Here is a 16340-nt window from a genome sequence, read left to right as displayed (position 1 = left end):
GTCGTGATACCCTCGTATCTGTGGATTTGGACTCGGTTTGAGTGGCATTAGGAGCCATCAAGCGGGTATTATCTTCAAAGGTTTGTGCAAATTTAATTGCTTCCTCCAAAGTTTTAGGTGCATTTCTTTTCACCTCTCGCTTAAAGTGTCTATCTAATCCCCGTATAAACCCTCTTGTTTTGTGAAAATCATCTATTCCTTGAAGCTTGAGGATATTTCTCTATACTCTACAATGTAAGTAAGCAAAGGCGTGCTCTGTTGCATAGCTTTGTCCCAATCCTCCCAGTTTCTTTCTAATTCATTTTCAAGAAGAGATTCTTTCACAAAAATGTTTTCAAATTGAGTCCAATCTCCTAAAATCTTTCCTAATGTCTTGAGACTCATCCACCATTTGTAGGCTTTTGGTCCCCACTGAAAAACTAGCCTCGAGGGGTTGATGCTCAAGTGGAATGGTGGAAAAGCAATCCCTCTATACACCATTCCACCGTCTATAGAGGGATTGCTTTTCCTCCTCTTGAAGTCTTATCATTTCTATAAGAAAGTATAGATGGCATCTTTGTTTCTATCCTTTTCTTCACCATTAAATTGAGGAGGTTTCATTTTTTTGAGGATAGGGTTTTCTTGAGGTCTGGCCTCGATTTCAAGAGGAGGAAAAGCAATCCCTCTATACACCATTCCACCGTCCCTAGACATGGAAGGCATATTTAGATCAGATGGGCACAAAAGCCTATGTCATCGACTACTTTCCCTTCTGCATGTACTCAATCAATTTAGTCATTTGATCTTTGAGACCATCTAGAGCAGCAAGAAAAGTTTGTAATTGTATTTCAATGTTTGCTACCCTATGTACTATCAGATCATGCTGCTCACGAGATGGCACGTCCCACTCTTCTCCTATGTCCCCAACCCCATGCATGTTTTGGTCTTGGTTAGGGTCGATCTCAGGTTGTTATTGGTTTTGGTCTTTTTCCATTTTTGTAAGTTTCTAAAAGCAAAACTCACTTTAGCGCTTTGAAAAAGACGAAAAAAGTATGCTAAGAAGGCCATGCACAAATGTACAAGACTTCCTATTATGACTCCAATAGAACGAGATTGCAAGACAGTCGAAGATGTCCGCTATTGAAGCCTTCTCGTCCGATATCACTTCAATCTTCAACTTCTTCTCTTTAGCTCTCGATTCACCTTTACCCTTGTTGGCTTTGTATGCTGACGTCCTCAAAAGATGCTCAATGACCCGTCGGTCTATGACACATGCGATGTCAGCGATCCTTCAAACTATATCCGCAAATGATTCCTCAGACACAGAATAGGCATCTATCCAAACCCAATTGCAAGCTGTTGAGATTTGATGTAAGTCAGCCGCAACAAGCAAATCTAATATGCTCCTCAACCCTAACGGTCAATTACAGGCAGCAATTTTGAGGTCTTGAATGGCCTTAACTTTATTTCTCTGCTGCTAAATATAAAGCTTGATTGTCTCCAACCAACTTTGGATTGAAGCTGCTAATTAGCACTCTGCCATTACTAGGTGAGATTGAGGCGCATGCTAACACAGGCTGCTCCTGGCAGATGGGGAAAGGCGCTGAAGGCTGCTATCTTGTGGCTGCGGAGGAAGGGAAGAAAGAACTTACTTTCTTCATCAGCAGCGCAATGGCAAGAAAGAGCGTGCCCAGCTTGCTGCTATGGCGAAGGATTGTTGCTAGCTGTATTAAGTGTAGCAGTGCTATGGCTCCGATACCAGTATTAAGTAAAGACTAAAGGCATAGGCCTGGCTATGGCGAGCTCTGCTGCCGAGCGATACCCACATACACACAAGGAGCGCCCCTCTCATGGTCCTCGAGATGAACGCCGTTCCCTGCATGGGCAATCCTGCCCCTCCCTTACACTTGGCTTCATTATCTTTAAAGCCCCACTATTTTAATCTACAAGAGGTCGTTCATCCAGCCATGACCCCTAGCTCCGAGTGTAGGCGTGCATGTCCGTGCGCAGCTATAGGATATATCACACCATAGGGCCTGAAACAAAGTTTCCTTGTGACCATGGCAATGTCACCATAATGTCCCAACTATGAAGACAGGGCTCTGTGAGATCAATATTTAATTATTTGCAATTGCACCGACTGCACAAGATAACCTCTCTGAATGTGATGGCAAGTGAGCCATGCAGCCAAGACAATGCCTATTTGTCCTACTCCTGAAGAAACAGGGGGACAGAAGATGAAACTCACCACCTCTTAGCTTCTGGATGGGGAACCAATCCAAGGGAGGTGGCATGAAGGGATAATCTTGTTTGTGGTAGAGGTTTGGTAAAGATATCAGCTGGGCTATCTAATGTAGAACAACACTCAAGCCAAATAGTACCATCCAGGGTCTTCTCATGAACAAAACGATATTGTATCTCTATATGCTTGGTCCAGGCATGAAAGAGGGAGGCAGCACTGAGTCTAACATAGATACAATCAAAACAGCAAAACTTGAGCAGAAAATGGAAATATAAATTTGAGGTTGCTTTGAGCTGTTAACAAGCTTTTGTGCTGATTGTCTACTGAACGGTAGTCTGGTAAATAATGTTATGCAATTACTCTTGCTGGTATATGCAAAGAAGCTGGAAATGCTAAGGTGCAGAGAATGCCTAATAAGATTTGAGGGTTTTTGAGGGTTTTGTCTTGTTGGCTCTTATCTAAAAGTTCATACAAGCGTTAAATTTTCAAAGAAGCAAAATCTTCACGCTGTATTAGAGAACAACTTACCAAAGAATGGACCATCCATGTTCAAATTCCATGCATCTGTAGCTCTTTTCAAGCTGTGACTACTTCATTTGCAAGGTTTCTTCTTTCTTGTACACTGGTTCTCTCAAAAACCTTGATCCAGCATACATGATGTGAGTACCTACTACCGAAGGCAGAGTGTGTATTTTCTCTTTTCATGGTCACTCCCCTTCAGTGGCTTCGTTCCATCCCTTGAAACTGTTTGCAGCTGATGCTTTCAACATTGTTCGACGTGCTTGCGCCATTCCTCAAAGTTCCTGCCAGTGTTTGCTTGATTGTCTGCACCTTCAGACATCTGTTGTGATTAGGAAGTAAAAGCACTCATAATCTGTAAATAGATTACATAATAGTAACATACCGACAAGACATTGGCAGCAACTCACATAGATTTCTGATAATACTTTCTTCTATTTGCCACAGCAATCTCTGTTTTTCCTTACTAGTGTCCATTTATTAGCTTTCTTCAAGAGGAGAGTTTGTTGCGGCCTTCATCATGCAAAGAACTTGAACGGTGCTGCAATTGGCTCCTCAAAGCGGCTGTGTATGGGAGGGGAGCTGGTTCAAGAAAGCAAACAATATTACTGTCCATGTTGCACCGAAACTTTGAAATTGCTTTTTTTTAAAAATGCTTCTCAAATGTTTTTACCTGGTTCCTATGTCTGCATCAAGGTCTCTTGCATCCTCTTCTTCAGGCACATAATCCAAGTTCAAGAATTTTTGGAGCTTGCTTATGATTTCCAATATTGTAGGGCGAAGCTTAGGCTCCTCTTCTGTGCATGATAAAGCCACTTTTAAGAGAGCCACCACATGTTCCTCGGTCGGGGCAGTTTGAAGAACAACATAATCAACTATTTGTGTTCTCATTGAGGGGAGAACTGCTCTGACCCACCTTTCTAGTGGCATGCCAAGCATCAATATACATGTTTCAGGAACTTGCCTTGTGAGAAGCTCAAAAACAAGTACTCCAAAACTATAAACCTCGGACTCTTTCGTCAACGGTTCACCGTGTATACACTCTGCGTTTCGAGTAAAAAAATGAGTCACAAACTGCTCTTGGACTGTGGCTCTTAGGAAGAGACATAAGTAGGTTAGTTGCAAAGGCAAGGTCTCTTTGTTTATTCACAATGTACTTGTAATCAATCTACGCAAGACTCTTACTTGATCCCGTAACTTGATCCAATTCAAACTGACGATTCAATATCTGGAAAGTCCCAAACTTCCAAGCACAGAAAGGACTTCCAAGGGTAATTTCATCTCATTCTAGACCTTTAGACCACTACTCTTTGTACCTTTGCTGACTAAAAGTGCCTATGCCAAAATCCAGTAAAGAAGGCTAGTGCATGGTAGCTTCGATGGATTCCCAAATACTTTCTTAAGGACCTCTCTGAGAAGGGCTTTATGAGCTCTGCCTCATCAATGTTGCAATGAGGGCAGTTTACCCATTCTAAGTCAGTCACAGCAGAGGTACAGTTTCTTTTTTCCAGATCATCTCCTCACAAAAAGGAGAAAGCCTGCCTAGGTTCTTGTTTTCACTCTGGCCAAAGCACATAGTCTTCTTTCGTGTGTGTGCGCACGCGACACGTGTGCACACGTGTGCTGTGTGATGCATTAGATTTTAGGCTTAGGTTTTTCTCATTAAGGAATATCAATTTTGAGAGCCAAACCCTATCCACAAAACTCTCAAGTAGCACTTGATGTTATCAACAGAATTTCAAGAGGCACAAGGAATGCAAGAACATGGAACTTAAAGCTGTAGGTGAACCCCGGTTGCTGTCAACTCTTGATAGGAGGTGAAATACAATTTAGACTTGCTTTCATGGAGCCTGAAAGAATTGAACTCGAAAACACCTGCATGCAAATGCAAGATTTCCTGCACAGAGAGGGGCTAGCTTCCCCTCAGAGTAGTGGCCCCTAAGGTAGGCAGGATTTCTTTATGTATTGATGCTTCAGGATAGTTACAAATGGCCCTTTTTGCACTGGAGAGAGCAACTAAATCTGTACTACAGCTGGCACAACCAAAAGCAGTCGAGTTCTAACATAGCTCTCTAAAAGCATCCACTATGAGAAAGTCCTAAAAAGCATCTAAATTACAAAAGCATCTGTGTATGGGATTTCCATATAGCTTCCACAAGGCACCTACCATGTCATCACTGCCACATCATCCAGCTCATACAATGCATCCACGTCAGCCCTAGTCTGTAGGGTTTACTACATCAGCATTGGTCTATACACCTGCCACGTCAGCTCCAATCCATATGGCCGCTGTCACATCCGCAATTTCTGGCATATCTCCCTCCTAAAACAAGAAGAGTAATTGTCCTCGATTACACCTAACAAAACCAAACTCAAGACAGAGCTTAGTTGCAATTTAGACCTTATGTGGACCTCTGATGGCTCGCTGCTGCTGCTCGCTCCCCCCCGCCATAGCTTGAAGCTGCCCCCTCTCGCCCTCGCGCATCCCTCTGCCCTGCGCGCTGACTCTGCCCACCCCTGCGCGCAGTTCCCTTAGCGCCACAGCCTGCCTGTCCGCCTCCTGCGCCCCTGTCCACCCGCCCCTTGGCGGCCCTGCCTGCTCGCCTGCCATCACTTCATAACCTCCAAATATCCCTAAATTCACGCGCCCCCCCCCCCCCCCCCCCCCCCCCCCCCCCCCAAAACACACACACACACACACACACACACACACACACACAACCCCCCCGCCTCACTCCCCTTTTTGCCACCCTTCTCCACCTGCTTGTAGGCTGTTTTTTCAGCCTCCTGGTAAACGCCTCAAGCCAACGCTCTCTTCTTTACAGCAGCAAACACAAAATGGCGGCTTCTGCTCCACCTCAGAGGGACTCCACAGAAGCCCCCTCGCCCGACACCGCGGAGCCACCCTTCGACTTGCTCTTTCGCCAGAAGAGCAAGCGAGCTTGATACCTGAGGTGAAAAGCTTGCAAGCCACCTCGGTAATCTGCAAGATCATTGGTACTCAAGCCAGCCGGGGCCAGGTTCGGGATTTACTTCAGGCCCCACTCCTCTCCGATGTGGGCTGAAACTGGCCCGTGGGGCGGTAGGCTTTGGCTTTCACCCGAAATTCTTTACTTTGGTTAAGACACAGAGAGAAATGAAATGAAATGTTATATTAACGTCTTCAAAAGGCCAAAATGACCTATGAGACCAAAAAGTTACAATTGGTGAATCTGATACCATGTCTGAGTACGGAAATTACAAAGTTACAAAGTTGCCAAGTTAACAAAGAACTAACACTAAAACACTAAGGAGAAAGGAAATAAGGGGGGGGGGGGGGGGGGGGGGGGGGCTCGTGGGTTCAGATGAAATCTCTCATCGGTCGTTGTCGGATCTCATTGACCTCCTCCATGGTTAGAACTCTGGTTGGGCGTCTTGCATGTCGAGCTAGAGTGATCTGTATCTTCTGTTGCAACCTTCGTCGGTAATGGGAGACCCCCCGAGGTCATGGACGTCTGGATCTGCCAAGTTCAGTGGCTCTGTCAAGCAGTGTACCTCTAGTATGAGTAGGCTCTGAGATCTGTTGTAATGACTGCTCCGTTGGCCCTCCTCCATCTGGTGTAAAGAACTCTGTGACTCGTCTCTGAGACTGTCTTTTCCCTGATGTCCTCAGCAAGCTCTCCCTAAGTCTGCGCAGCTCTAGCAGGAACAATCCGAGACACTTCTGATCCTTGTATCTCATGACTCTAGAAAAAGGTCCGAACCTTTCTCTGAACAGGCAATGGAAGCGGCCGCGTATCTCATAGTATGCCGGGCAGTGACATGTGTAGTGCAGCTCTGTCTCTAGCTCTAAGTTACATAAGTGACATATCCTGGCTCTTGCCGGCACCCCTCAAAATCGGCCAGTCTCGATCTGGAGCTGATGTGAGGATGTGCGTATCTGTCCAATAGCGCATCTTATCCCATGAGATAAGTGTGTATCCATGTATGCTGGCCTAGTCACAAAGCCGTCCTCCGTGAGTTGGAGAAGATGCTCTCTGTAGAAGGCCATCTTCGTGCCCAACTCCTGTGTCGGCTGTATCCATGTGCTCCTGGTATTTAGCTGAATCAGATCCTGACGTATGAGCCTGATGATCTCTGTCCGTGTGAGAGACAAGGAGGGTGCATCCAAGGAGTATTGAAGCGGAGGTAATCTATCCATTTTGAGACCATGCGACTGAAACCATGATGTCATCTGTCCATACCAACATGCTGTATCGCCTTGTAGAGGTAGTTGTCGAGATGACTCCAGGGCAAGCCTAGCATGTCTGTCTTTGGGGAGATCCCATACACCATGCATAAAGGAAACTGATCTCGTCAGTGCCTCTACCACGAGGGGGGGGCGGCTAGCTCGGCTCGAATAATCTCATGTGGTACTGAGGCCTTAGCCCGAATTATCCGAGCGATCATAGAGACCAGAGGCCTCTCCATACATCTCCATCCATTTGTGTTGCCAGATCTCCCATGGTGGTCTATTGAGGGTCCCCATACCTGAACTCCATAGAGCTTAGCTGGAGTTACTAGCGTGTCAAAAAGACAAAGCTTTGTTCGCGGTTCCTGAAACTGAACCTGCGAACACATCCTCTCCAGTCCTCCCAAAGCTGCATATGCTCTTGTCAGTCTAGTCTCTGATGCTCTTCTTAGTGAAAACACCGGTCCACTGAATACTACACCAAGATAGGTATATGCATCTGTGTACTCCACAGTCTCCTGGCCATACATAAGTGTGGGTGTCGACCTCCTGACCCACTGCGGTGTGGTGTTGAACACCATAACCTTGGTTTTCCCCAGATTGACCGACAATCCACTATCACGAGCAAATGTATGCAAAGCATCCAAATGACGTTGCATCCCCTCTGGGGTGTCTGAAATTAGCACAATATCATCAGCATATAGTAAAAGCGGAATGCATGTGCCCTGATAGCTGAGCCCCCCTGTCCCCCTGCCGCTCTACATAGTCTAAAAACTCATCCACATACATCCCAAAAAGAGTCGGGGATAGGGGGCATCCCTGCTTTACTCCAATAGTGGAGTGAACCATGTCAGACATTCCCTCAGTGGTGCGTACCCGCCCTATCACTGTCCTGTATAGAACCAGAATACCCCATATCAGCTTTGTAGGCACACCCATGTCCTGTACTCTGTGTATAAGTCTGGCTCTCGGCACCGTGTCAAAAGCTTTGCGGAAATCCACAAAGCTACAATAGATTCTCTTGCCATGGTGTCTACCCTCCTCAATAATAGCTCTGAGTGTTAGAATTTCGTCAAGAGTGGAGAAACCTCTCCTGAAACCTGCTTGCCCTGGTGCGCTTATTCCCTCTCGCTCTACCCATCTACTCAGCTCCTGCTCAAGAACGGATGCATACAACCTAGCTAATGTGTGGCCAACCATGATGGTGCGATAATTCGCGGGAATCATGGGATCTACTGACTTGAAAATAGGCACAATCGTAGACATACTCCAAGTCTCCGGGAAGCCTTCATACATGGCTCGATTAAACATCATAGCCAGGAGCTCTGCAAGCATATCCCTGGCATGGATGAAGTGCTCTGCTACCAAACCATCATGATCATGTGCTCTCTTTGTCTTCATCCTGTCAATGGCTTTCCTTACCCTCTCGGCAATAAAAAAAGAACATGTCTCTGGGCATGTCTCTAGTGGGTCCAGCAGGGGTGGTTGCCCTAATGCTGTGTAGAGAGATGTGGCATATTCCCCCCATGTCTCAGTGGAGGTGACCGCGGGCGGTGGTGAATGCTCGCGGAATAGCCTCCATGCTTTGCTTGAGTCCTGACTTATAAATAGTTGATATAGATCCCGCTCTAGCTGAGATAGATAAGCCCTTTTCTTTCGTCACACTAGGCGGCGAAAGATAATCCGTGATTGTCTATGTGTGGTAATACCCGTGAGCACTTTCCTCTATAGTTTGATCCTCGTCTCTCTGCACTCCTCATCATACCAACTGTTTTGGGGCATGTTCCCAGATCGTCTCCGTGTTGGCTGGCTGTGGGGGTATGCCTTTGATGCTTCATCATAGAGCGTCTCTGTCAATATCTGAGTGAGTTCATCTAGTGGTCGTCCCGGCTCCTGGGTGCATAGCTGCCTGTATATCTCATCCATATACACAGAATCCGTCTCCCTCATGAAGGTATACCGAGTGTGTGTGGGGACCTCTCCTAATGGAGTTGTGCTGAACTGAAAGGTCAGGGTGAAAGACACGATAGCATGATCAACTGCTACTCCAACTGGCCTAGTACCCACCATGAAATCCGGAAAGAAAGGAATGAGACCTGGCTGGGCCATAACATAATCCATTGTGCTGGTACCATGTCGGTGTGGAAAGCAAGTAAAACCTCCAGCTGTCGAAAATGTTTGTAGGCCATTCACAATGGCCAATCTGTGTGCAGTTCCCATATCTATCAAGTATCTGCCATATTCAGTGTATTCCTCATCTTGTGATAGTCTGGATAGACCCATCTCTGTGGCATCCCCAGCTCCCTAAGCATCTCTTCGGAAGTATCATAAAATATTGTCTGGTGGTGGCAGTCCTAGCATTGAAATCCCCTAGTATGATAATGTCACCATCCTTGGAAAACTCCCATGTCATTGTCCAAAATAGCAAAGGGGGACTGTCCTCAAGGTGATGCATATACTGACATACTAGGAGGAAAGTAACAAATAGCAATGTAGAGGTATCTGCCCATCTCTGCCCTGAGCCTCACCCACATGTACCTAGCATGTTCATCCTTGCGTGCTATATATATCATTGGCTGCAATTCCTCCCTGAATAGAACTGCCACTCCCCCTGAGCCTCGTCCTCGATGCTCCGATCTGGTCTCCTGTCTGCAGGCTGTCTCCCACCTATATCCGCTCACCTGTGGCATGGATTGTCCCGGTGCTTGATGCGTCTCAGAGTAGAAAATGATGTCTCTCCCCATGAAGCTATCCTCAAGGGCCCCTACATCAAGACGGAGTGACCCATTACAATTCCAGGTTGCCATCTTTAGTGTGGTCCCATAGGTCTCGCACCGTCATGCGGGGCGTCGCTCCAATATCACCACCTTTCCATCCCTGTAAAAAGCGATCTTCCCCTTTTCCCTTGCTGCTCTTATTTCCGGCATTACTTCTTGCATATGAGCAATCTGCGAGAGGGTGAGGTCATCTCCAAGAAAGATGCCAGTCTTCTTTAGAGTCGGTCTCTTCTTCAAGAAGTCTTTCTTTGCTTCCATGGAGGGGAAGCGAAGAATGAGTGCCCTTTCCTTCGAGGTTTCTCCGTTGCTCCCACTTTTCTTAGTGCCCACTCTCCAAGCCCTCGTATGCGTCTGCTCGTTGACTCCCACCAGAGTCATGAGTTGTTTCACCTCTTTATCCACATTGTCTTGGTCTTTGAGGCCACATACCCTTACGTGTAAGGCCCGTACACGTCTCCTTTGCTCCTCTTCTAGTGTCAAGTTGATGATGGTTGGCGTGGGAGTGGGGGTTATTTCCTTGCCTTTCCCTTTCTTGACAATCTTGATCCATTTTTCGGCCTTTTCTGCTTTTTGTTGGGTCTTTGTGATGACATCTACCCACGAGGACGTCATTTCTTTTTGTTGCTCCCCACCTTCTTTGATGGCTCGCACTTGTTCCTTAATCGTGTTAAGCTCTTCGATGACAAAGGGTTGAAGCTCTCCTTCTTCGAGGGCATTCTGCGATCGCACCTCTGCAAGCTCTTTCTTGAGTATTGCGATTTCCTCATCTTGGGCCTTCACGCGATCCTCGAGAGTCTGTATCATGCTTTCCTGTACAGCCACTGTTGCGTCGAGTTCGTTAATAGTACCTAAGAGGTGGCGGTTGATCTGGTTGATGGACTCGCTCAATTCTTCTTTGCACTTTTGGATGGCATCCTCCACCGGGTCATCCTTGCTATTTTGCTTTCTCATGATTGAGAGGCCGCAGCAAGAGAGGGGGGGGGGGGGGGGGGAAGATGGGGGGAGGGGGACAGAGACGAAGCTGTTTTTTTTTTTTTTCTCTCTCTACGCGTGCAGGCTCTCTCTTTCTACGCTCGCAGTTTTTTTTTTCCTCTCTCTCTCTCTCTCTCTCTCTCTCTCTCTCTCTCTCTCTCTCTCTCTCTCTCTCTCTCTCTCTCTCTCTCTCTCTCTCTCTCTCTCTCTCTCTCTCTCTCTCTCTCTCTCTCTCTCTCTCTCTCTCTCTCTCTCTCTCTCTCTCTCTCTCTCTCTACGCTTGAAAAAACGTCTCTTTCTCTCTCTACGCTCTGGGACCACTCTCTCTCTCTCTCTCTACGCTCTTGGACCAAATTCTCTCTCTACGCTAGGAAAGAGTGCTCATTCTCTCTCTACACAAGGGCTGCGGGAAAAAGGAGGGGGGGGGGGGGGGGGGGGGGGCGGGGCAGTGAGCAGTGGGTGGGGGGCAGGGGGTGCAGGGCACGTGGGCATGGGCATGGGGCAGGGGAGCGCGCGAGCCAGCAGTGGGCGGGGGGGTGCAGCGCGCGCGGGTAGGGATGCGGGGTAGCAGGGGCAAGGGCAGGGCAACGGGAGCAAGGGGGGGGGGGGGGGGGGGGGTGTAGCGCGCGCGGGGGGATGTGGGTGCAGAGCAGGGGCGGGGCAGGGGGGGGGGGGGGGGGGGGGGGGGGGGGGGGGGGGGGGGGCAGTGAGCAGTGGGTGGGGGCAAGGGATGCAGCGCGCGCGGGCATGGGCATGGGGCAGGGGAGCGCGCGAGCGAGCAGTGGGCGGGGGAGTGCAACGCGCGCGGGTAGGGATGCAGGTGCAGAGCAAGGGCAGGGCAACGGGAGCAGGGGGCAGAGCAGTGGGAGCAAGGGGGAGTGCAGCGCGCGTGGGCAGGGATGTGGGTGCAGAGCAGGGGCGGGGCAACGGGCAGGGTAGCGAGAGCAAGGGGGGTGCAGCGCGAGAGAGAGAGAGAGAGAGAGAGAGAGAGAGAGAGAGAGAGAGAGAGAGAGAGAGAGAGAGAAATGAAATGAAATGAAATGATATATTAACGTCTTCAAAAGGCCAAAATGACCTATGAGACCATCAGATACAAAGTGGTGAATCTAATACAATGTCTGAAGTACAAGTACAAAAAGTACTGAAAGTAAAAATAAAAATGAAAATTGAAATGAAGTGTGAAATGTGAAATGTGAAAATGTAGAATAGGCCCTCAATGACAATCTGGGTGTCGTGCTAGAATGCCTCTGATCCTCTGCTGGAGTCTTCGTCGATGTAGTGTGCTCCTGTGTCTCGGTCGTGGTCGTCTCGATCTCCCGAGCTCAATCGCCCTGTCAATGAGGGTGCCTCTGGTATGAATGCGGGTACAACCCTGTGCTGGTGGTTGGTCTCTTGGCTCCCTCGATCCAAAGAAATCTGTGATCTGTCTCTGCGACTGTCGTACTCCATGTCTCCCCAGCAGACTGTCTCTATGTCGGTGTAGCTCAAGTAGATATAAGCCAAGGCATCTCTGGTCCTGATATCTCATGACTCTATCTAGGGGTCCAAAACCCTCCCTGAATAAGCAATGGAAGCGCCCTCGTATCTCATAATACACAGTGCAGTGGCATATGTAGTGTAGCTCTGTCTCTGGCTCTCTACCGCATAGTTGACATATCATAGAGAGAGAGAGAGAGAGAGAGAGAGAGAGAGTACTTTGCAAAAGGAACTTGCGATGGGAATTAACACTTAAGCACACACACAGCTCAGAAGCTAGAATGCTCCGAGCAGATGCCGACAACCTGTAGGCCCCAAAATTGGCGCCCCTTTCGGTGTTTCTTTATTTTTTGAGAGGGTAAATTACAAAGTAGAGTCTTGGGAATTCTTTACCTATATCCAGCTAGATACCCACCTGTTTTGGCCAAATTTCAGTAACATGACAGCCCCAAAACTTGCACGAAATCAATTCCCCTGCTGAAACTCACTTCCACTGGCATAAACCCTCTGATTTCTGCCCAAAAACAGTAAATTCAGCTCGCTGTATTTACTAGTTTTTGCCATGTTTTCAGCCCTAAACAGTCCCCGAACTGTCCTCTGTCAGTGGGGCATTGTTCCTAATGGTTCTGGCGTCTGTATGGCTGAAAAACAGTCAAAATACAGTGCATAACCAGCGCTGAAAACGCACCTACTTGGTGAGGTTATGACCCTCACCAGTGCATGCTTTGGAGTAGCAATTAGCTACTCCTGTTCCTGCTCAAGGAGGCTCTTGCCTCGGCACAAAAGCATGAAACCACACAGCTGTACATCAGTCAAATGAAGAGCCCTCTTGTGGGGCATCACATAACTGCACGTAGGGGGGGGGAAGAGAGAGCAGTGTGTAGTGTGCATGCCATCACTCCTAGCACCACACTATACATAGAGTGGAAAGGAAGCACTCCATAGCTCTTAACCTGTGACAGTTTTGTAAAATGAAGCCTCCCAGGTACAAAAATCGGCGCCCATTTTTCTGCAAGAGGAAAGTGCACCATTTTGTGCCACTTGGCGTGATTACAAGCATTTTCCCGTTTCGGGGTTGCCGCCAAAAAATCCCCAATTGGTTGCCCAGTTGACTTTGCGACAGAGTTGTAAAATGTTCCCCTTGGCATACCGGAGGTAATGACACGAACACATTTCATGGCCCAAAATAGCAATTCCTTCATTTTTAGGAGATGCTTTTGTTGGGCTCCCACTGGTCTTTTGACCATCTGTCCCCATTGGGACCGCATCCAAAAATGCAATGTGGCCCAACTGTCGGGTATTTTCTTTTGGTAATCCCACCTTGACTTTGTGCCTTTATTGAGTTCACTTCCTAGTACCCACCAACTTGCTAAGTGCGACGGGGGGACCTACATGACCTTGAACTGAGCCTAGACATCCTCTTACTATACAAATTCCAGTGCCGACCAACTTCCCATATGCGGGTGAAACTACCGTTCACATTGGCCATACAATGTCCGACCATTTGCAGATTCAAAAAGAGGGTCTCAAAAATAAAACAAAAATCATTGGAAAGAAACCAACAACTAAGGTTAGCAGTTGCCACGTCCTTGTGACATAGTTAACAGCTGCCACGTCCTCGTGACATACCTCCTCTTGGAATCGCAAACGTCCTCGATTGCATACCATAAATACACGCCACTGATGATCTTGTGTTGTTAACACTCTTTTATCATTGCATGTATCCGCAAAAAAGGTCGTAACACATAGATACGAATGACTTAATGAGACCTTCATACTTTTGTAATTTCAATCTATTACACTAAATTCATATGTACATTTGATGTGCTAGCTCTATCATTACCCCTCCTTTGCACACGTTGGGTTGGGGCATAAGTAGGTTGTAACCCAAAGGCCTCAAGGTAAAGATGCAATACATTTGGTGACTTTGACAATTCATGCTCTTCCATCCATTTTGTATCCATAGGCGGATAGTTCTTGAACTTCACCAAGTAGCGTCTTGCAACCTGTCCTTTAACTTTTCTGTCCTTATGTGCCAAAACTTGCTCAGGTACCAGGATCTCATCAAGTTCCTCAACTTCTGGTTGATCCTCATATGGCATATCCTCTAGCATATCACCCACGAAGGGTCTTAGAAGACTCACGTGAAACACATTATGAATCTTCCATGCATCAGGCAATTTCAGCCTGTAAGCAACATCGATGATCTTGTCAAGCACTTGAAAAGGTCCATACTAACGCATGTTGAGCTTAGGAAACAGCCATTCCTTGCCCTTCCTCTTCTTTAACCTTGCCTTTTCAAACCTTAACAAAACCCAATCACCAGGTGATAACAGCAATTCACGACAGTGACGATTAGCAGCCTTTTTCTGCTTTGCCTGAGTCTTCTCCAAGGCAACTTTAATTTTCTTATACATTTCATCCATGTTCTCAACATATCGATCTGCCTCAAAGATCTTGTCCTTTGTATGCAAAATGGGAAGAACTTTTTTGCCGCCTTCAACAATCTCAAAAGGTGACTTGCCAGTCGAGGAATGCACCGTATTATTATACGCATATTCAAGCATAGGTAAATACTGTTTTCTCTAATTTTTAGGAGATGCTTCCATTGGGCTCCCACTGGTCTTCTAACCATCTATCCCCATTGGGACCGCATCCAAAAATGCAACGTGGCCCGACTGTTGGGTATTTTCTTTTGGTAATCCCACCTTGACTTTGTGCCTTTATTGAGTTCACTTCCTAGTATCTACCAACTTGCTAAGTGCGACGGGGGGACCTACATGACCTTGAACTGAGCCTAGACATCTTCTTACTATACGAATTCCAGTGCCGACCAACTTTCCGTCTGCAGGTGAAACTACCGTTCACATTGGCCATACAATGTCCGACCATTTACAACTTCAAAAAGAGGTCTCAAAAATTAAACAAAAATCATTGGAAAGAAACCAACAACTAAGGTTAGCAGTTGCCACATCCTCGTGACATAGTTAACAGTTGCCACGTCTTCACGACATGTACAAGATCACCGATGTTCAGATCCTCGACAGAGGGTATTACTAGATAGAGTTCGAGTCTCCAGAGATGACGGCCAAGGTGATATCGATGAGCCCGCTCGGCATCCGAGCAGCTCGGGCTTACGTCAGATGATGGTATCATGGTCTCGATCCTACTAGAAATGTGCTTGAGGAGGAGGCCGACTTGCCTATTTCAGTCTGCTTCCCACGCCTGGGGAGAGAGTATCTCCCTTTACTTCCCAGGATTGGTTCCATGTTTGGGACGGTTCTGGAGTCATCGTGCACTGCAGCCTCAGTTGTGGCCAAGGCCGCAGGTTTGCCTACTGTGCGGGTTCTTGTTCGAGACACACTCCCTCCCAATGGTGATATTGTTGCCTTGGTTGAGTGGAGGTTGGATCAAACAAAGTGTGGAGTATTCGGGTCTCCCGAACCAATGTTTCATTTGCAGACGGATGGGCCTCTTAGCAAAGGCCTTTCCTTGCAGGAGATCTCGACCCACAGCGCCTGCGCAGTCTCCCAAGGTTGAGTAGGCCCAACAGACAAATACCCACGACACACATGTTGGTACCTCGACAAAGGCTAGCGATCAACCAGATGATGGCTGGCAGCAAGTGCCTGGCCGCCGCTAACAGGGACGGGCTTGCCACACTGCTCCCTCTGGTGGCCGACCTCCTGCAGCTCAGCAACATTGGGTTCCACCGACAGCGAAACGTTTTGACTCCCTTCAGTAGGACCCCTTTGAGGAGGCTCCCTCCACCTCAGCTCCGACGCCCCCACCGCGTCCACCCTCATACGCCTCCCGTTCCACCTCCCCCTCCTCCACCCTCACCCCCACATACCGCTCCTCTCTCACCGGTGGGGCCCTCAGCTTTGTCTCCCAACCCAGACCCATCCTACACTCCTCAGACGCAGGGGACTAGACACACATATGCAGCGAGACGATCTCTTGGTGGTGCTTTCCCTACGAGTCGCATGGCTCGGGAGGGACAACCCCATCTGAGGCCGCCACTTCTGGTTCAGACCTCTCCTTTTGGAGCAATCCCTCAGGATTTGACCAGTTTTGACATTCGTAGACTATGGGACTTCTTCGATTACAGCTTCACACGCTTCCTAGGTGATTCTTCTCGCGACCTGGAGGATGCTTGCTTTCG

At 47.8% G+C, this 16340-nt stretch overlaps 1 protein-coding gene across 4 annotated transcripts in view; it reads right to left on the bottom strand.

Moving 5' to 3' along the window:
- Nucleotides 1-2117: 2117 nt before the first annotated feature.
- The window catches only part of LOC147463094 (uncharacterized), a 56161-nt gene continuing 41938 nt past the window's right edge, over nucleotides 2118-16340 (bottom strand). The window contains exons 4-6 of one of the 4 annotated variants that reach the window (XR_015190142.1): nucleotides 3414-3783; nucleotides 3151-3322; nucleotides 2118-3062 (exon numbers count right to left, since the gene is read on the bottom strand). Coding sequence is in view for 2 of the 4 variants with exons in the window: in XM_086528025.1 (XP_086384151.1) it covers nucleotides 3259-3322; nucleotides 3414-3783 (434 nt within the window). In the remaining 2 variants the exon portion in view is untranslated. Of the gene's footprint in view, nucleotides 3063-3131; nucleotides 3323-3413; nucleotides 3784-16340 lie in introns of those variants that run through there. The other 3 variants (XR_015190141.1, XM_086528025.1, XM_086528027.1) reach the window with 3 other exon arrangements.

The sequence above is a fragment of the Adiantum capillus-veneris genome, chromosome 2 (assembly GCF_014529385.1).
Source record: "Adiantum capillus-veneris isolate H3 chromosome 2, ASM1452938v2, whole genome shotgun sequence".
Classification (NCBI taxonomy): Eukaryota; Viridiplantae; Streptophyta; class Polypodiopsida; order Polypodiales; family Pteridaceae; genus Adiantum; species Adiantum capillus-veneris.
This window is presented reverse-complemented; position numbering and strand designations above follow the sequence as displayed.